General features: G+C 38.7%; 1 protein-coding gene across 1 annotated transcript; it reads left to right on the top strand.

Annotated features, from left to right (window-relative positions):
* The first annotated feature begins 7,710 nt into the window (after nt 1-7,710).
* Nucleotides 7,711-8,697, top strand: LOC142165920 (uncharacterized). The gene is made up of 2 exons (XM_075224309.1): nt 7,711-8,236; nt 8,375-8,697. Exons 1-2 carry the CDS (start codon nt 7,711-7,713, stop codon nt 8,695-8,697), a joined length of 849 nt encoding a protein of 282 aa, XP_075080410.1.
* Nucleotides 8,698-22,134: the final 13,437 nt, after the last annotated feature.

Genomic DNA, 22,134 nt, shown 5'->3' with positions numbered 1-22,134 from the left:
CTGGGTAGTATTTAAATAGTCCATCCGCGACCCTTTTTCATTTTTTCCACCATTTTTGAATGGGATTGAAGCTTTTGAGGATGATTTTTGAGGAAACCAAAGGGTAATCACTTGGAGGTAATATTTTTGACTTCATAACTCGTTTATATGTGATTAAAGGTCTAATTAGTGGTAAAAAATTTGGAAAAATGGGTGATTAAGGCTTGAGATTAAAAGACCTTAACATGGGTATTTGACGGGTCAATTGAACTCCGATTTCAGTGTTCTTGTTATGTATAGACTCATGAGAGTGTGAGGATTCTGAAAATATAAATATCACCCAATTTCGAGACGTGAGACCGAGGGGCATTTGGGTCATTCTACCTAATTTCGCGTATTAGCTTAGAATTTATTTGTAAAATCAGTTACTTGAAGTGTTATTTACATTATGCAATTAAATTGAATAGATTTGAGCCATTTGGAGTCGAGTACTCGTGGCAAGAACGCGGTTTTGAGTTGACTTTTGAGCCGGTTCGAGGTAAGTGGCTTGCCTAACCTTGTGTGGGGGACATTCCCCTTAAGATTTGGTATTGTGGTAATTGAAATGTCTTGTACGTGAGGTGACGAGTGCGTACTTGTGCTAATTGTTGAAAATCCTGTTTTCACTTAAGTAGCTTTAATTGTGTTTTCCTTTCTCGCTTACTCTACTTGAAACTTAAATCTGCTGTTAGCTTAGAAAAACATGTTTAATTTCCTTAATTGCTTTATTGCTTAAAACTGCCGTAATTGTATTATGTGAAGCATGTTAGGTTAAAATTGCCTATTTTACTTGGTATGAAATTTAGCTTAATTGAGTATTCCTTGTGTTGTTGCTGTGTGTTTTACTTTGGGACTACGGGACGACATCCCGGGAAATCCCCTGTACGTATTTATGATTTGAGTTGAGGTGTGGGATACTGAGAGATCACTAGCACGTATATTGAGGATACCAAGAGATCCTTGGGATACCAAGAGATCACTAGCACGTATATTGAGGATACCAAGAGATTCTCGGGATACCAAGAGATCCCTAGCATATATTGAGGATACCAAGAGATCCCTGACATGTATTGAGAGTACTAAAAGATCCTCAGAATACTGAGAGATCCCCCATTATTATCTTTGAGAAGAGTGGTATTCCTAGTGATTGTTTCTGTTCAGTTATAGTTATCCTTATTATCCTGTATTGATTCTTATTGTTATCTTGCAATTGTGCTGCTTTATCTTATACTGTCGCACCTTATATTTCATTTAATCTTAGTAGGGTCCTGACCTTCCTCGTCATTATCCGACTGAGGTTAAGCTTGACACTTATTGAGTACCGATGTGGTGTACTCATGCCCTTTCTGTGCATGTTTTCCATGTGCAGATCCAGGTACCTCCATTCAGACTCATCACGCTTGAGACGAGGTGCTTGTAGAGACTCCGAGGTATATCTGCTGCGTCCGCATACCGAAGAGTCTCTTTTTACTTCCCCTTTTTAGTATTAGCCCTTTTGTATTTTCCCTTCCTTTGTTAGATATTCTGGAGTTAGATACTTGTAGACATTCAAAGGCTTGTGATCATGAGATTCCGGGTTTTTGGAAAATGTATTCAGATTTCGAGAGTTGTTATTGTGTATGTCGAGCGACACTTTTAAATACTGTTTTATTTCACTATTTCGTTTTTATTATGTCTTCCACAAATTGATTTATTTTTCGCATTGTTAGGCTTACCTAGTCGTAGAGACTAGGTGCCGCGATGGTTCACGGAAGACGAATCGGGGTCGTGACAATATATATATATATATATATATATATATATATATATATATATATATATATATATATCTTACTTTCAATCATAAGCAGAATTAACAAAATAATTAGGCCTATTAGATTAAGAACAAGCAATGTGGAAAGAGATTAGATTTATAATGTGTAACAAGTTTAAGATTTCTTTGTTTTTAACCTCACGGCCTCAACAAAAGGAAATCACGTGCAGACTGAAGCTTCAGGATATTAGAAGAATGTATTATAAAATGATATGAAAGATTAATCAAAGAAGAATATGGTGGCATCAAATCATGTTAGTTTTCGGAAAATGTTATAATGAACAATTATCGTTAATTAAAAAAATATATCATAAAAGAACAATAATTATTGGATGAGACTTGAATGTCAAGTCATCTTGTAAGTGCCAACGATATTACTGAACCTTAAATTAGAGTAGTTGAACTTGACCATGACGGATGACCTGGATAATAGGTCCATCTCCAGTACTCTGTCACTGCTAGTAGTTCCTTTTTTTTTGAGTCCGAAACCGAAATTTTGTCTTTTTGGACTCAAAATACTTTTTTAGATGGAAAAAAAACTAAGCTATCAAAATATATAAAATGCGGTTTTGAACCGCGTTTTGCCTTAACGGCCGTTTGGGACGTTAAGATAAAACGCGGTGCAAGACTGCGTTTGTGATTTTACAAAAACGTGGTTTCAAACCACGTTTTACTTTAATTCTCCTTTTCACTCTTACCTTTAGTTGAACTTAGGCAGCAAAAATGATCGTTATTAGGCAAGAAGTAGAAACCAATCGTTGCTAGCTTTAGGTATAGTAGATTCACCTCATGCCCTGATTTCTGCAAACCTTTAACATAAGCCAATTGCCAATCTTGAACAAGATCCAAACCAACTAGGCTCTTTGGAAACTTAACTCCTCCTAGATTTTTACCTCTAGGTCCAAATATATTACACGCCGGATGGTCCCTATCTTCTCCTTGTGGTAAATACGTTCTCCAATACCAATCCCTATCTTCAATTTAAGTTAAAAAGTTTACCATCCAATCTATTCTCAGATTCAGTCCTCTTTTGCCACCAAACATTGGATGAAGGAGAATATTGCCTAATATTTCGACCCTGTTTTCAGCAGCCCTCGATCGCAAAATTTAACCTAATTTTTGCCTTTAGTTTCTTTAATCACTTTATTACCCCTCTTACCTTTTCAAGGCATCGACCTGTTAAGAGCAGCTTGGTTATTAATAAATGAAAATAGTTTCTACCTAGTTCAAACATTACTTATACATGATGTTTAAAATGAAGCGACATAAACAGTGAAAATTCATAAATGTGATTTTAATATTTGTGATTATGACTTTACAAGGTGGACCGGATAACTTTCAATATGCTTTAGGAGATAAATTACAGGAACTCCAGTCCTGGCCTAGTTACCGTTTTGATAGTAAACCTTAAACCACGGTCCTCATCACAACCTTTTCATGCCTATCCACGCTTTAACGGGTTAACCGAGGACCACCAATTAAGTTGCCTTAACCAAGGTTTATTAACAAAACTATTAACTGCCTGAGCTATATAGTTCCAACCTTCAGCACCATTGGGGTGACTCAGTTGTAGCTTAATAGCAAATCATGTTTTGTAAATAGCTTATGGATACTAAGTTTAACACTTAAGTTTTTAGCCTATCATTTAGGCTAAACAGTAATAAGCAAGGTGGACCGGATCGCTTCCAATATGCTTTAGGAGATAAATTACAGGAACTCCAGTCCTGACCTAGTTATCGTTTTGATAGTAAACCTTAAACCACGATCCTCTTCACAACCTTTTCATGCCTATCCACGCTTTAACGGGTTAACCTAGGACCACCGGTTAAGTTTCCTTAACAAAGGTTTATTAACAAAACTAATAACTGCATGGGCTATATAGTTCCAACCTTCAGCACCATCGGGGTGACTCAGTTGTAGCTTAATAGCAAAGCATGTTTTGTAAATAGCCTATGGATACTAAGTTTAACACTTAAGTTTTTAGCTTATCATTTAGGCTAAACAGTAATAAGAATAAGTATATAAATAAACAAACCAAAATTCAATACCTGAGACCGCCAGATTCTTGGCCACGTAACCTTTTTGATTTTTATTTTTAATTTAAAAGATTACAGAAGGGTTCTTTACAAGAGTAGAGATAAGTTAGAGAGAAAGGAGAGCGATGCCTAATGTCTGCCTCTCTTTAAAGAATAAAATGATCCTTTTATAATGGATCAACAGCAAAAACAAACCGACATAATAATTACAAGATGACCAACACGAAAATACCATTATTACTACCGGATAATCTACTTTTATAAAAGTAGATTCCCTCTAATAATGGAGGATCCATGACTTTATTAAAGTTTTGTCTTTGTTCCCCAATAATTGATGTGCGGGGTTAGGCCTTCAATTATTCAAGCTTTATCTTTTCCTTTGTTGTCGTTTTTTTGCAGAAGATTCTTCTGCATTTTCTTTCAATCTTGCCAAGAATTCTTCAAGCTCCTCAAGATTAACACTTGTATTTTGGCTTCCTTGAACTTCCCCTGCTATACAGGTTTCTTTATCTGAAGTATTACAAATGGAAGTCACTGATATATCATCACTGACTTCTGCTCCGAAATTTCTTGCCAAGTCCTTTTTTATTTCTTCAAAGTATGATTCAAGGATTTCCTTTTTGGAGATGGCTCATTTATTCATTTGAAGTTTTCTGCTTGTTGAAATGGACTTAATTCTACCACTTCAGTTTCTTGCATTTCCTGAGTTGCATAAGCCTCTACCTACAGAAAACCAAGAACATGAAGAAGTAAGATAGGGAAGAGCTCCAGGCTGCGAATGCCAATAGCTACCTAGAGACTCCTCGGATTTGCCTGAGCCGAAAATGATCAGCACTCGGGAGCGGGACCAGATATGCCTGAATCTTCACACAGGGTGCAGGGAGTAAAGTGAGTACTCCAACTCAATGAGTAATAGTCATAAATAAAGACTGAAAGCAAGAAATCACGTAAGGCACAAAACATGCTATAATGAAGTAGTAAAACCATTAAAATAGTAAACCAGTGAAAGATAGGTAAAAATCCTTTAACTCAAATTTAACTTCATGAAAAGCCTTTTTCAACAATTAAGCATCGTAATTGACAGGCAATTAAGATAAGATAAACACATAAAGGTTTGCCCCTCGAGCACCGTATCAACAAATCTGCCCCTCGGGCAACATCTCAGAACAATACCAGCCCTTCGAGCTCAATCTCACATCACAATGGGTACCCGCGCTTACTGGGGGTGTGCAGACTCCTGAAGGGGCCCTTTATGGCCCAAACGCAATATCAAGCCATCTCGTGACATCATCACTAGGCCCTTGGCCTCATATCAATCAAGCCACCTCGTGGCATACATTTCTAGGCCCTCGGCTCATAATCAGTATCAAATGTTTCCTCACAACATAGGCCCTCGGCCTTACTCAGTCAAAAACCTCACAAGCCCCTCGGGCAACAGTAAAACAGTGATTCTCAGCCCAATTATCATTAAAAGTTCATTTAAGTATTTAAAATATAGTAAACATGGCTGAGTACGAAAACAGTGAAATATATCATGACTGAGTTCAAGTATAAAGTCGAAACGGTGATGAAATATCAAAAATCTCCAAAGGGTTCAAATAGTTGGCACAATGCCCAAATATGACATTCAGCCCAAATCATGATGATAACAAATAGATTTCAGTCAAATACGGGTAAAATAGTCATCCGGGACGGACTAAGTCACAATCCCCAACAGTGCACGACCCCACGCTCATCATCAAACATGTGTGTCACCTCAATATAGCACACCGATGTGCAAGTCCAGGGTTTCATACCCTCAGAACATCATTTACAATCATTACTCACCTCGAACCGGTCAAATCTCTAGCTCGCGACGCCTTTGCACCTTGAATCAACCTCCACTCGTGTCGAATCTATCCAAAATCATAACGAGGACGTCAAAATATGCTAAGGGAACGAAGACCAAGCGAAAATAATCAATTTACAACATAAATCCCGAAATTACCAAAACCCGACTCCCAGGCCCACGTCTCGGAATTCGATAATTTTTACATCAATAGATTTCTTATCTCACCACGAATGCATACATATCAAAAGTTCTGAAATCTGACCTCAAATGATCCTTCAAATCCTCAAGCAAAAATTTAAGTTTCCAAGCCCTAGTTCTTCAATGTTTTTGGCTTAACACCACTGTTTATAATGTAATTAATTTTTGGCAACTTTGTTGCTGCCTCCTTTTTCTTTTCTTTGAACAGAATTGATATACAAAATACTGACTTCTAACTAAAAGCAAAGATGTGTTGTATTATTTTTATAAATTCCGAATATATATATACCTTGAATATCTGATTTATCAAGTTAAAACATTTTAAAAACTTGAATTACCATGGCAAAGTGAATTGTTGTTGGATTGTTTCTCATGGTTTATGATAAAATTGCACTTCAAACTTGAGGATATTGTCCTGAAGTTTGAAGATAAGAAGTTGTGCCATTATTTTTATGTTGTATTATATTTTAAAAGGATTTTTTCATACCTATACACTATTTGAAACTTTATTACCCTTAATGTCCATGTTTAGTTAATTACCCTGCATAACCAAGTTTTGTTTACAAAATATATATAATCTACCTTATAAGGCTCCTAAATTCATTATTTGTGCCTTCAATCAAGGGATTTAGTTACCTCCTTTTTTTTTTTAAATGATACCACTTGATCCTAACTAGTTCAATCCTATAGGAAGTGTCTAACTTGGAAAATAGATAGAATTTGAAGTCATAATCTCGTCAGTTTTGTGTTCCCTTTAGCAACAGTGCTATATTTTTACAGTGAAATGTACTTTGGTTCTTAGTTCTTAATTTTCAGGTGAGTTTATTCCTAAGTTCAAAAGAAGCTTAAAATCTAGTAACTCACTCTCGATAATCCAAAAGTGCTACTCCATTCATTTTAGAAGCTTGATGAATGATGATTGAAGGATTCTATCGCAATCTATGCTGCTTATAAGGTGAATCTTAAACAAAGCTCTGTATATTAGACTACAAACAAGATCAACAAATTTGGCATTGGAACATAGTCAAGCCAGTGTATGGTGTAGTGACAATTGGTATGAAAACTGATTTTGTAAGATAGTTTGTTATTGACAAGTTGGAAGTGGGATTCTTCCCACAACGGAAGAAAGAAGTTCCGTGCCTGTCATGTGAAACACTCCCGGGACCGACCTTACTCGTACCGTGTCTGTTAGCCTCGGAACTAATCATTATAAAATAGCACATAACAGGCACGAGATTGTCTCAACAGGCACGAGACTGACTCAACAGGCACAAGATTGTCTCAACAGGCACGAGACTGACTCAACAGGCACGAGATTGACTCAACAGGCACGAGATCCTAGAGTTAATTATTTTTAACAGAAAAATAAAATTTATTTGAATTTTAGATTCAAAATTCGAATAAATAGCCGTGTCTGTTTGTGAAACAAGACATCTTTTCTGAAAGGGTCTGTTGGTTGCCTATAAATACACAAGAATTCTAACGAAGTGGATATAGAAAATCACAAGTGTTATTGCAGGCTCTGTTGTATCCTGAAGAGAATCGTTTTGTATTTTCCCTAAATAATTATACAGGCGATAACTCTTTAAGGACAGTCGATTTTCACGCCTCAAAGCCAATTTTGTTATTATTTTCTAACAATCTTAAAGAGTTATTCTGCTATAGAGAAATTGATGTCTGTTGTTGAGAATCCGAAGGAGTTCATCAAACTTGATCGCTTTGATGGAACGAACTTTACCCGTTGGAGAGACAAGATGATATTCTTGTTGTCCGCTCTCAATATCTACTATGTTCTTGATTCTGCCTTGCCTCCGATGCCTGAGCCCACAACAGAAGATTCTGACGTAGTCAAGGAAGAAAGGAAGAAACGAGAACATGATGAACTGTTGTGTCGCGGCCATATTCTAAATACTTTGACAGATCGACTCTATGATCTTTACTGCAATCTGAAGTCGCCAAGAGAGATTTGGACTGCTCTACAAACTGTATACCAGAATGAAAAACGAGGTATTGACAAATTCCTGGCTCTGCAGTACTTTGAATTTAAAATATTTGATACTAGACCTATAATGGATCAGATTCATGAACTGCAAATCTTAGTATCAAAACTAAGTGATCTTGAAGTTAAAATTCCTGATGCACTTCAAATAGGTGCTATTCTTTCGAAATTGCCTTCCTCGTGGAATGACTATAGAAAGAAAATCCTACATTCTATGGATAAAATGACTGTGGAACAATTTCGTACTCACATTCAAATTGAAAGTGAGACTCGTGCTCGTGATGCTATTAGTCAGCCTTCGAGTTCCGCAGTCAATTTTGTCAGTCAGAATGATTCAGGAAGTGGGAAAAAATATTTGAAAGTTTTCAAAAAGTCTTCTTTTAAAAAGAGAAAGAACTTTAGTTGTCATCATTGTGGAAAGAAAGGCCATATGATTTGGGACTGCAGATATAGAAATGCAGGAATAAATTTCAATGCAGGCAAAACCGAAAAGTCTGAAAAGATTAAAAAATCTGGAAATTCTAAAAAGGCAAACCTAGTGGAAAATTCTGCCCAAGGACTGGTTGCCATGGTTTCCGCAATGCAAATTGGTATGGTCACAGAGTTGAATGTGGCTACCGCTGCTACAAATACTCAAGACTGGTGGCTAGATTCGGGTGCTACTATTCATGCCTGTTATGACAAGAAGATGTTCAAGACATATGCAGAAGTGCAGGATTCTGAACAAGTCTTGATGGGAAACCATGTTGCGGCTGATGTTGCTGGAAAAGGAAGTATTGAGATTAACTTCACATCTCGCTAGAAGTTGCCATTACTGAATGTGTATCATGTTCCTGATATGAAGAAAAACTTAATGTCCGCTGCTTTGCTGTCAAAGAAAGGCTTCAAGATAGTTATTGAGTCTGATCATGTAATAGTGTCTAAGAATGGTGTTTTTGTTGGAAAAGGCTATAACTGTAACGGCATGTTCAAATTGAGTATTAATAAAATAAATTATGTTTCTGCTTACATCGTTGAGTCTGATTCTTGTTTATGGCATGCTAGACTAGGACATTTAAATTTTGGCTCCTTGAATTATATGTCCAAAAATGGTTATATCTCATGTAAAACTCAACATATAAAATGTGAAATTTGCATACAAGCAAAGATGACAAAGAAACCATTTCGTAAAGTTGAAAGATCCACAGAACTATTAGATTTAATACATTCAGATTTGTGTGAATTAAATGGAGAATTAACTAGAGGAGGCAAAAGATATTTTATTACTTTTATAGACGACTTCTCTGGATTTACATATGTTTACCTACTTAGAACTAAGGACGAAGCTTTTCAAAAGTTTAAAGAATACAAGTCTGTTGTGGAAAATCAAAGGAGTAGGAAAATTAAAATTATTCGAAGTGATAGAGGCGGAGAATATTTTCCTAACGAATTTAATAAGTTCTGTGAAGAGCATGGCCTAATACATCAAATGAGTGTCCCTTATACTCCTCAACAAAATGGGTTAGCGGAAAGAAAAAATAGAACTTTGGTGGATATGGTTAATGCTATGTTACTTAATGCACATTTGCCACATAATTTATGGGGTGAAGCACTACTAACTGCATGTTATATTTTAAATAGAGTGCCTTCAAAGAGTATGCATATTTCGCCTTATGAGCTTTGGAATGGTAGAAAACCAAATTTAAATTATTTTAAAGTGTGGGGGTGTATATCCTATTATAAAGTACCTGACCATCAAAGAACAAAATTGGGTCCTAGAAGAATTAAAAGTATTTTTGTAGGATATGCACAACACTCCAAAGCTTATAGACTGCTAGATCTAGAATCTAATGTCATTATAGAATCTATACATGTTGAATTTATTGAAAATAGATTTATAAATGACAATATTGATGAAATGACTGAAATAAATGGAAAACGTATCGATGCTAATAAATTGTCGCTTTCTGAAATTATTAAAACTAAGGAAAGAAGTGATGATATGCAGATAGAACCAAGGAAAAGCCAAAGAATAAGAAAAGAAAAACATATTGGTTCTGATTTTATTTCTTCACAATCTATAGTATTTCTTATTGAAGGAGATAGGACAAACGTTTGTAATCAAATTCCTATTGTATTAAATGTTGAAGAAGACCCAAAGACGTTTCAAGAAGCAATGTCTTCTAGAGACGCTGCCTTTTGGAAAGAGGCCATTAATGATGAAATGGACTCAATTATATCCAACAACACTTGGGTTTTGGTTGATCTTCCTCTTGGATCAAAACCTATAGGTTGTAAGTGGGTCTTTAGGAGAAAATACAATACAGATGGTTCTGTCCAAACCTTCAAAGCAATATTAGTTGCAAAAGGTTTCAGTCAAAAGGAAGGCATAGACTATTTTGATACATATGCTCCTGTTGCAAGAATAACATCCATTAGAGTCCTTTTATCCTTTGCCTCTATCTATGATCTTTACATACATCAAATGGATGTTAAAACAGCCTTTTTAAATGGGAACCTTAGTGAAGAAATATATATGCAACAACCTGAAGGATTTGTTCTTCCGGGAAACGAGAAGAAAGTTTGTAAATTGATAAAGTCTCTTTATGGTCTTAAACAAGCGCCTAAACAGTGGCATGAAAGATTTGATAGTGTAATACTATCAACCGGATTCGTACATAATAATGCAGACAAGTGCATTTACTCTAAATTTACAAAAGAATATGGAGTAATAATTTGTTTATATGTCGATGACATGCTGATATTTGGTACGAATCTACAAGGAATTACCGAGACCAAAAAGTATCTAACCTCAGTTTTTAAAATGAAGGATTTAAATGAAGTTGATACTATTTTGGGAATCAAGGTCAAAAGAGATAACAAGCAAGTGACTTTGTCACAAGCATATTATATAGATAAAATCCTTACTAAATTCAGTCATTTAGGAATAAAGGGGTATAATACTCCTTATGATTCTAGTGTTAAGCTAACTGCAAATACTAGAAGAGCAGTAGCACAGTTGGAGTATGCAAGTGCGATAGGTAGTATGATGTATGCAATGCATTGCACTAGACCCGACATTGCATTTGCTCTTTGTAAACTTTCAAGGTTTACCAGTAATCCAGGTAATGATCATTGGAAAGCAATAAGTAGAGTACTTGGATATTTAAAATATACAAAGCACTTAGGCATTTGCTATAATGGTTTTCCTAATGTATTAGAGGGATATTCTGATGCAAGTTGGATTACAAGTGTTAATGATAATAAATCCACATCAGGATGGATATTTACTCTAGGCGGTGGAGCCATTAGTTGGGCATCCAAGAAACAAACATGTATTTCCCATTCTACTATGGAATCTGAATTTATTGCATTAGCAGCTGCTGGAAAAGAAGCAGAATGGCTGAGGAATATGTTACTTGATATAAAGTTGTGGCCACAACCTATGCCAGCCATTTCTATATTCTGTGATAGTGAGACTACAATGTGTGTTGCTCACAATAAAATATATAATGGGAAATCGAGACATATAAGCTTGAGACATGCTTATATAAGAGAATTAATTACAAATGGAGCTATAACTATAATATATGTGAGATCAAATAAGAATTTGGCTGATCCACTTACGAAGCCATTAGGTAGAGATGTAGTACAACAAACTTGTAGAGGGATGGGGCTGAGACCCTTAAATTAAATACAAGGAATAGGAACCCCACTTTGAGTTAGTATACACTCTAACAATATAAGTTCAATGGGTAATAACAAGTTACTTGTATTGTTTAAGCACTGATCTCCTCTTTAGGAGCCCTAATTCTATTGTACTGCTTACTGTTATGTGAGGAGTTAAGGAGTTGTTAAATACTTGTTATAACAGGGCATAAAGACAAACTCCAAAGTGCATACTGTTACATTGAAGACGTTGATTAATCTTAATGGAATTATTAATGTCTGGAGTAACAGGGACATAGTAACCAATTCCACCTATATGAATATTGAAGTGGTGCCGCTTCTAGCAAGATTTAAAGGGTTGATCTTGTAAATATTCATGAATTCAGGATGAGCACATGGCCGTAAACGTGCTAAAGCGAATACTGGATTTTCTAAGCTACTAGATAATGCTGTGTGTGTGGTATTTTCGGTTTTGGCACAAGGATTTGTGGTTCAAATCTTAAGATACCATTAACTTCGTCAAAACTTTAATATACTTACACTAAAGGAAAGTTCAAATCTGTAAAAGATACTTTCAATTATTCACAAGTGTTATGAAGTGAAATAACAAACTAGTGGGGGATTGTAAGATAGTTTGTTATTGGCAAGTTGGAAGTGGGATTCTTCCCACAACGGAAGAAAGAAGTTCCGTGTCTGTCATGTGAAACACTCCCGGGACCGACCTTACTCGTACCGTGCCTGTTAGCCTCGGAACTGATCATTATGAAATAGCATATAACAGGCACAAGATTGTCTCAACAGGCACGAGACTGACTCAACAGGCACGAGATTGTCTCAACAGGCACGAGATTGTCTCAACAGGCACGAGATTGTCTCAACAGGCACGAGACTGACTCAACAGGCACGAGATTGACTCAATAGGCACGAGATCCTAGAGTTAATTATTTTTAACAGAAAAATCAAATTTATTTGAATTTTAAATTCAAAGTTCGAATAAATAGTCGTGTCTGTTTGTGAAACAAGACATCTTTTCTGAAAGGGTCTGTTGGTTGCCTATAAATACACAAGAATTCCAACGAAGTGGATATAGAAAATCACAAGTGTTATTGCAGGCTTTGTTGTATCCTGAAGAGAATCGTTTTGTATTTTCCCTAAATTGGTATACAGGCGATAACTCTTTAAGGACAGTCGATTTTCACGCCTCAAAGCCAATTTTGTTATTATTTTCTAACAGATTTGACGTTCAAGTTCTAGTGAAGCTAACCTCTATGCAAGTGACCAGCTCTCTTTCTCCTTCTCCTTTTCTTTTCTTACAAATCTGATCAAGTTTTTCTTTTACCATTGTTTTCTCTTTCATTAATTTAACTAATATCTCAATATCTTTCTTGCCTGCTACTTTGTCTCTCTTGAAGTAACTATCAAAGGAAATACTGTCCATAATATAGTACTATCCTATATCACATGCATGCAAGATTGTCACCACCCCAGTTTGCCCTACGTGAACTATCGTGACGGCACCTAGTTTTTACGACTAGGTAAGCCTAACAAATGCGGAAAAAGAACAATTTACAGAAAAAAATAATATAAAACCAAAATAACAACTGAAATAACATTTAGGATGCCGCCTGACATATAACAGTACAAGAATCTCAACCTAATACTTCTCAAAATCCGAAACCCCATGAATCACAAGCTAAGAGATACATAAGAAGCTCTAACTCCAGAAATGTCTAACAAAAGGAAAATACTGAAGGGCTATACTATTATATAAAGATAGAAAGGGACTCCTCGGTTTACGGACGCGGCAGATATACCTCGAAGTCTCTACAGTAGCGCCTCGCCTCAAGGATGATAACTGAGTGGAAGTACCTGGATCTGCACATGAAAAATATGCGTAGAAAGGGCATGAGTACACCACAGTGGTACTCAGTAAGTGCCAAGCTTAACGTCGGTCGGGTAGTGACGAGGAAGGTCAGGGCCCTATTGAAGTTAAATAAAATACAAAGTATAACAGTGTAGAATAAGACAGTATAATTAAGTGAAACAGTAAGAAATAACATAGAATATAAAGAATAACAACAACTAGAACAGAGATAAAATAATCATGGAAAGAAAATACAGCTCAACACAGAGATAACAACCAGGGTACCTTCTCGGATACCTTCCTGTAGTCCCAATTACAACTTTCCAGTGGATCTCCCGGGATACCACCCGTAGTCCATCATATATATTCGAAGGAGCTCTCGGAATCCTATCCCGTAGTCCAACTATCAATGCGTGGGGATCTACCGAAATTCCGATCCGTAGTCCTAAATATAAATACCCAGTACTGGGAGAATCTAACGGGTGCAGTCTCATAGTTCCATATAACTGTGCAGAGGAATCTACCGGAATCCCACATCCATAGTCCCAAATAAACAGATATGGGAGGGGGGGGGGATCTACCGGAATCCCACATCCATAGTCCCAAATGTAAATGCACAGCAACAACATGAAGAATATTTAGAAAATGTCAATTTCATATCAAGGCAAACAGGAAATTCTAGCCTAGCATGCGGCACAGAATTCAGGTAAAGCAGTTTGAGCAAATAAAGCAATTAAATCACGTAGACATGCTTCCCTAAGCTAATAACAGGCTTAAATTGCAAGTAGTAATAACAGGAGAAGAAACTCAATTTTAATTACTTAGTGAAAATCGGATTTTCAACAATTAGCACAAGTACACACTTGTCACCTCACGTACAAGGCGTTTCAAATATCAACAATACCAAAATCTAAGGGGAAGTCCCCCACACAAGGTTAGACAAGCCACTTATCTCGAACCAGCTCATAATCAACTTTGACGAGCCGGTCAGTCGTCTCATGAGTTACCGCTCCGTTTTTCCCATTTGAGCTTCTTATTTCTTTGTGTATCGGTTCTATATGTGATCGGGTTGGTTGGCTCGGGTTCGGAAAGGATTTGGTAAGGTTTGAGACACTTAGTCTCTTTTAAGGAAACTTGAGTTGGAAAAGTCAACCGGATGTTGACTTATGTTAGAGGGCTTGGATGTGAGTTCCGATGGATCGAATAGCTTCGGGAGGTGATTTGGGACTTGGGAGCATGATCGGAATAAGTTTTGGAGGTCCAGAGTAGATTTAGGCTTGAATTGGCGAAATTGGATTTTTGGTGATTTCTGGTTGATAGGTGAGATTTTGATATAGGGGTCGGAATGGAATTCCGAGAGTTTCAGTAGTTCTGTTGTGTCATTTAGGATGTGTGTGCAAAATTCCAGGTCATTCGGACGTGGTTTGGTTGGGTTTTTGATCAAAAGCGTAATTTAGAAGATTTTGGAATTCTTAGGCTTGAATCCGATGCGAATTTGGTGTTTTGATGTTGTTTTGAGTGTTTTGAAGGTTGGAACAAGTTTGAATGAGGTTATGAGATATGTTGTCATGTTTGGTTGAGGTCCCAGGGGCCTCGGGTGGTCAATCGGACCATTTCATGTTGTTTGGAATTGCAAAAAAACTGTTGTGTGTTGCAAAGGAATTAGGCCTTCACGTTCATGAGTAGGTCATCGCGTTCGTGAAGGGTTAGTTGGTGAAGGCTGGGATTTAAGTCTTTGCGTTCGCGAGGAAGGCTCCGCGTTCACGAAGGGTTGAGTGATCGAGCATCGTGTTCGCGAGGGAAGCTCCGTGTTCGCGAAGAGGAAATTTTGGTCAAAGTTTATTTGTGCTTCGCGAACACAAGGCTTTGACCGCGTTCGCGAAAAAGGAAATGAGGCCTGGGCAGAATGTTTAAATAGTCATCTTGTTCGCGATTTTGGGGTTTATTTGCACCATTTTTAGCGTTTTTTCGAGCTTTTTGAAGAGGATTGAAGAGGGATTCAAGGAGAATCACTTGGAGGTAAGATTCATGGACTTAAAACTCGATTCTAATGTGAAATTTACCTAATTAATCATGAAAATTAAGCCTAAAATTGAAGAACTAGGACTTGAAATTGGAGACCTAGAGTTTGGGATTTGAAGGGTCATTTATGGTTGGATTTTGATGCTTTTGGTATGAATGAACTCGGGGAGTGATAAGGAATCTATTGATGTGATTTTTACCGGAATCCGAGACGTGGGCCGGGTAGTCGGGTGTTGGTAATTTCGGGATTTATGTAGTAAATTGAATATTTTCGCTTGGACATCGTTCTCTTAGCATATTTTGACGTCGTGGTTCTGATTTTGGATAGATTCGACGCGAGTGGAGGTCGATTCGAGGGGCAAAGGCGTCGCGAGCTAGAGTTTGGACCGGATTGAGGTGAGTAATGATTGTAACTGATGTCCTGAGGGTATGAAACCCCGAATTTCACATCGTTGTGCTATATTGGGGTGATGCACATGCTAGATGACGAGCGTGGGGTCGTGCACTATTGGGGATTGTGACTTAGTCCATCCTGAATGACTATTTTACTGCGTATTTGACTGAAAACTATTTGATACCATCATGTTTTGGGCTGAACGCCATATTTGGGCCTCGTGCTAACTATTTGAACCCTTAAGGGATTTTTATTGATATTTCCTCACTATTTTGACTTTATACTTGAACTCAGTCATGCTATATTCCACTATTTTCATAACTCAGCCACGTTTACTCTGTTTTAACACTTAAATGATCTTTTAAATAATATTTTGGGCTAAGATTCATATTTTACTATTGCCCGAATGGCTTGTGAGGATTTTGACTGAGTAAGGCCGAGGGCCTATGTTGCAAGGAAACACTGATTATGATTATGAGGACAAGGGCCTGAGATATGTACGTCACGGGGTGGCTTGTTGATATGAGGCCGAGAGCCTAGTGATGATGCCACGAGATGGCTTGATGTTGCGCTTGGGCCGTAAGGGGCCCCTCCAGTAGTCTGCGCACCTCTAGTGAGCGCGGGTACCCATTGTGATGTGAGATATAGCCCAAGGGGCTGGTATTGTTCTGAGATATTGCCCGAGGGGTGGATTTATTGACATTGTGCCCGAGGGGCAAACCTTTATGTGTTTATCTTCCTTATTACCTGTCATTTACCTGCTTAATTGTTAAAAAGGCCTTTTATGAAGTTTAAACTGAACTGAAGTGATTTTATTTGCATATCTTTACTGATTCACTATTTTACTGGCTTTTACTACTTCATTATAGCCTGTAATGTGCCTTACGTGATTTCTTGCTTTCAGTATTTATTTATGATTATTACTCGCTGAGTTGGAGTACTCACTTTACTCCCTACACCCCGTGTGCAGATTCAGGCGTTGCTGATCCTGCTAGCGAGAGCTGAGAGCTCTCGGCAGACTTCGGAGTTCACGAGGTAGCTGCTTGGCATCCGCAGTCCCGTGTTTCACCCCCTTATCTCATTTCTTTTCCCTTATTAGTGATTTAGTAATAGCTTTGTAGACTTTTCAGACTTGTGTTAGAATTGGTAGATGCTCATGACTAGTGACACCCCAGTATCGGGCTGTGTTAGATTTTTTCTGCAAACTGTTCTGTTAACTGCTTACTTTTGTATTATTTATTACGTTTTAGACTTAATTCTTATTGTTAATTGTTTAAAACTAAAATGGGGAAGTGTCGATTGGCCTTGTCTTCACGAGAGGCGCTATCACGACTGGGTCCAGATTTATAGTCATGACATCAACCCGAAACCATGTTCTTGCCAGGAGTACTCGACTCCAAATGGCCAAAATCCAATCGATATCTCTAAAAATCCCTCAAAACCTCGCTCAAATCTGAGCTTCCAAGCTTAAGTTTTGATAAAAATGGTCAAACCCTCATTTTTAAAATGTTTAATATTACCCAGTTATTTCTTTCATTGCGATCGCAGAATTAGCCCCCCGATCACGAAGCACAAAAATGGACTGCCCTCAACTTACCTTACGCGATTGCGACACGCTCCACGCGATAGCGAAGCTAAACCACTAAGACTCACGAGATCGCAACAATGACTCACGTGATCGCGAAGCTATACCACAGACTCACGCGATCGCAACCTGACTCACGCGATCTAGTAGAACAAGCCTACGCGATTGCGACCCCTTATACATGATCGTGAAGAACAAAATGTCTGAAACAGACCTGAAGCAAAATCTACAACTTTTACCAACATGAAATGATCCGTTTAACCACTCGAAACACACCCGAGGCCCCCGGGACCTCAACCAAACATGCTAACCAATCCTAAATATCATTCAAACCTGCTCCAACCTTCGGAACGCTCAAAACAACATCAAAACACCAATGCAGCATCAGATTCAAGCCTAAGAACTCCAAAAACTCTCAAATTCTGCTTTCGATCAAAAGGTCTATCAAACCTCGTCCGAATGACCTGAAATTTTGCACACACATCCCAAATCACACAACGGACATACTCCAACTTTCGGAATTCCATTCTGACACTTAGATCAAAATCTCACTATCGAACCGGAAACTTCAAAAATTCAACTTTCAGCATTTCAAGCCTAAATTAGCTAGGACCTCTAAAACACAATCTGAACACGCGCCTAAGCCTGAAATCACCCAACTGAGCTAACGGAACCAAGGGAATTCCATTCCGAGGCCGTCTTCATACTGCTCTGACTACGATCTAATTTCTAAAACTTAAACTCTTATTTAAGGACTAAGTGTCCCAAAACTCTTTGAAACTCAAAACCAAACATCCCGGTAAATCAAAATAGCAAAAACAAACACGGGGAAAGCAGTTTATAAGGGATCAGGGCGTTAATTCTTAAAACGACCGATCAGATCGTTACATCCTCCCATACTTAAACATACGTTCGTCCTCGAACGAGCATAGAGACATACCTGAAGTAGTGAAAAGATGAGGGTAACGGCTGTGTAAGGCCCCGTGAAAATTTCTACTCGAAAACCTGAATCTCGTGGTGCCAAGTTAGGATCATGTGTTAGAAATTATGTTTTCTAGAAGACTGCATTCTTGCAGTCCATTATGCAGTCGCATAATAGGTATGCGGACCGCATAGTCGCCACAGAGTCAGTCAGTGTGATGGTTAACTTGAGGTCAACTATGCAGCCAATTATGCAATCGCATAATCGATATGCGGGTTGCATAGTCATCGCACAATCCCCTTGGAATATTTGTGAAGGGCGGTTCTACGTTGTATTATGCGACAGCAGAACAGGTATGCGGACCGCATTTCTGTCGCATACCCAGACAGTTTGTTCAGATTTTAGGACCATTTTTGTGGTCCATTTTGTGGGCCACATGTCCATTATACTATCGCATATGCGATCGCAAATCGTGTCGGGGCTCCTATTTTCTAACTTTTAAAACCTTACCCCATCCCATTAAAAACACTCCGTTAGACCATTTTTCTGTCAATTCATTGCATTTAGAGAGAGCGAAAATGATCTTCATCAAGTCTGGGTCCGGAAAGCTGCCTCATCCAGACTGTCTAACTCATAAGTACACCACCACTCATAGGCGGCTCCTCGAAGCTGGAAAGTAGTGAAGGAAACCCTGGTCGATCCTGCTATACCCATGGTACGGAGAATACGGTAGCACTCCTCCAAAAATCCCAAGGCATCATTTGATGCTAACCCACTGAATACAGGAGGATCATACTTATTGAACCTATCAAGCTTCCACTGCTCATCCTCTGAAGCCACTGCCCTATCCTCGGGCTAATCTGGGACTGCATGCTGTACAGGAATAATCTCTGGAACCTGACTAACATGCACTCGCTGCTCAGGAGTGCGGGCGGCGGGAGTCTGTGCTCCTCCCCTGGTCTGGGATGTAGTTGCAGCAAAGGGAAGCAACCCTGCCTGAGCCAAAGTGGTGTACATGCTCATGAACTGCGCAAAAGTCTCATGAAGATTTGGAGTAGTAGTAGCAGTAGGCGTATCAGGTGCCTAGACTCCGGCTGGCTCCTCGGTGGTAGCTCGCATGGGTGCTCTAGCTGCACCGCGTGCGCGTCCTCGACCTCTACCCCGACCCTGGCCTCTGACGGCTGTAGTAGGGGGCGCGGGTGCCTGATCATCTCAAGTAGTACGTGTCCTCACCATTTGTGAGAGAATAGAAGACAGAAGTTTAGAATTGTGATATCAAAATCTTGCAAGACAAGGAAATCAAATGAAGTGAAATTTTCCTAACTGTTACATAGCCTCTCGTAGATAAGTACAGACGTCTCCGTACCGATCCGCGAGACTCTAATAAACCGGCTTGTGATTCATGACTCCTATGAACCTAGAGCTCTGATACCAACTTGTCACGACCCCAGTTCACCCTCCGTGAACTATCGTGACGGCACCTAGTCTCTACGACTAGGTAGGCCTAACAAATGTGGAAAAAGAACAATTTGCGGAAAGAAAATAATATAAAACCGAAATAACAACTGGAATAGCGTTTAAGATGTCGTCTGGCATATAACTGTACAAGAATTTCAACCTAATACTTTCTAAAATCTGAAACCCCATGAATCACAAGCTAAGAGATACATAAGAAGCTCTAACTCCAGAAATGTCTAACAAAAGGAAAATACTGAAGGGCTATACTATTACAGAAAGATAGAAAGGGACTCCTCGGTCTGCGGACGCGGTAGATATATCTCGAAGTCTCTACAGAAGCGCCTCGCCTCAAGGATGATAACTGAGTGGAAGTACCTGGATCTGCACATGCAAAACATGCGTAGAAAGGGCAAGAGTACACCACAGCGGTACTCAGTAAGTGTCAAGCCTAACCTCGGTCGGATAGTGACGAGGAAGGTCAGAGCCCTACTGAGGTTAAATAAAATACAAGGTATAATAGTGTAGAATAAGACAATATAATTAAGTGCAACAGTAAGAAATAACATAGAATAGAAAGAACAACAACAACTAGAACAGAGATAAAATAATCACGGAAAGGAAATACAGCTCAACACAGAGATAACAACTAGGGTTCCTTACAAGATACCGTCCTGTAGTCCCAATTACAACTTTCCAGTGGATCTCCCGGGATACCGTCCCGTAGTCTATCATATATATCCGAAGGTTCTCCCTGGATCCCGTCCCGTAGTCCAACTATCATTGTGCGGGGATCTACCGAAATCCCGATCCGTAGTCCCAAATATAAATACCCAGTACTGGGGGAATCTACTGGGTACAGTCCCGTAGTTCCATATAACTATACAAGGAGGTCTACCTGAATCCCATATCCGTAGTCCCAAATAAACAGACAAGGAAGGGGGGGGGGGGTCTACTAGAATCCCACATCCATAGTTCCAAATGTAAATACACAACAGCAACATGAAGAATATTTAGCAAATGTCAATTTCATATCAAGGCAAACAAGAAATTCTAGCCTAGCATGCTGCACAGAATTCAGGTAAAGCAGTTTGAGCAAATAAAGCAATTAAGTCACTTAGACATGCTTCCCTAAGCTAACAACAGACTTAAATTGGAAGTAGTAATAACAGGAAAGAAACTCAATCTTAATTACTTATTGAAAATCGTATTTTCCACAATTAGCACAAGTACGCACTCCTCACCTCACGTACAAGGCATTTCAAATATCAGTAATACCAAAACCTAAGGGGAAGTCCCCCCACACAAGGTTAGACAAGCCACTTACCTCGAACCGGCTCAAAATTAACCCGAAACCACGTTCTTGCCACGAGTACTCGACTCCAAATGGCCCAAATCCAATTGATATTTCTGAAAATCCCGCAAAACCTCGCTCAAATCCAAGCTCCTAAGCTTAAGTTTTGATAAAAATGGCCAAACCCTCGTTTTTGAAATGTTTAATACTGCCCAGTTATTTCCTTCATCGCGATCGCAGAATTAGCCTCGTGATTGCGAAGCACAGAAATGGAATGCCCCTCGACTTACCTTACGCGATCGTGACCGCTCCACGCGATCGCGAAACTAAACCACTCAGACTCAAGCGATCGCAACAATGACTCATGCGATAGCGAAGCTATACCACATAGACTCACGCGATCGCAACCTGACTCATGCGATCACGTAGAACAACTCTAACCCTTCCCTCAAATAAGCCTACGTGATCGCGGCCCCTTATACGTGATCGCAAAGAACAAAATGTCTGCAACAGACCTGAAGCAAAATCTGCAACTTTTTCCAACATGAAATGATCCGTTTAACCACCTGAAACACACCCGAGGCCCACGGGACCTCAACCAAACATGCCAACCAATCCTAAAACATCATTCAAACTTGCTCCAACCTTCTGAACGCTCAAAACAATATCAAAACACCAATTTAGCATCGGATTCAAGCCTAATAACTCCAAAAACTCTCAAATTCCGCTTTCGATCAAAAAGTCTACAAACCTCGTCCGAATGACCTGAAATTTTGCACACACATCCCAAATCACACAACGGACCTACTCCAACTTCCGAAATTCCATTCCGACCCTTAAATCAAAATCTCACTATCGAACCGGAAACTTAAAAAATTCAACTTTCGACATTTCAAGCCTAAATTAGCTACAGACCTCCAAAACACAATCTGAACACGCCCCTAATTATGAAATCACCCAACGGAGCTAACGGAACCAACGGAATTCCATTCCGAGGCCGTCTTCACACTGCTCCGACTACGGTCCAATTTCTAAAATTTAAACTCTTATTTAGG

This window comes from Nicotiana tabacum, chromosome 11, assembly GCF_000715075.1.
Source record: "Nicotiana tabacum cultivar K326 chromosome 11, ASM71507v2, whole genome shotgun sequence".
Classification (NCBI taxonomy): Eukaryota; Viridiplantae; Streptophyta; class Magnoliopsida; order Solanales; family Solanaceae; genus Nicotiana; species Nicotiana tabacum.
Note: the sequence above shows the minus strand (reverse complement) of the source record. Positions and strands in the feature narration are given on the sequence as shown.

Coding starts and splice junctions, on each gene's coding strand:
- LOC142165920 (XM_075224309.1), top strand. CDS start 7,711: ATGCCTGAGCCCACAACAGAAGATTCTGACGTAGTCAAGGAAGAAAGG. Junction 8,237..8,374: donor CAGTCAGAATGATTCAGGAA/GTGGGAAAAAAT, acceptor ATTTCAATGCAG/GCAAAACCGAAAAGTCTGAA.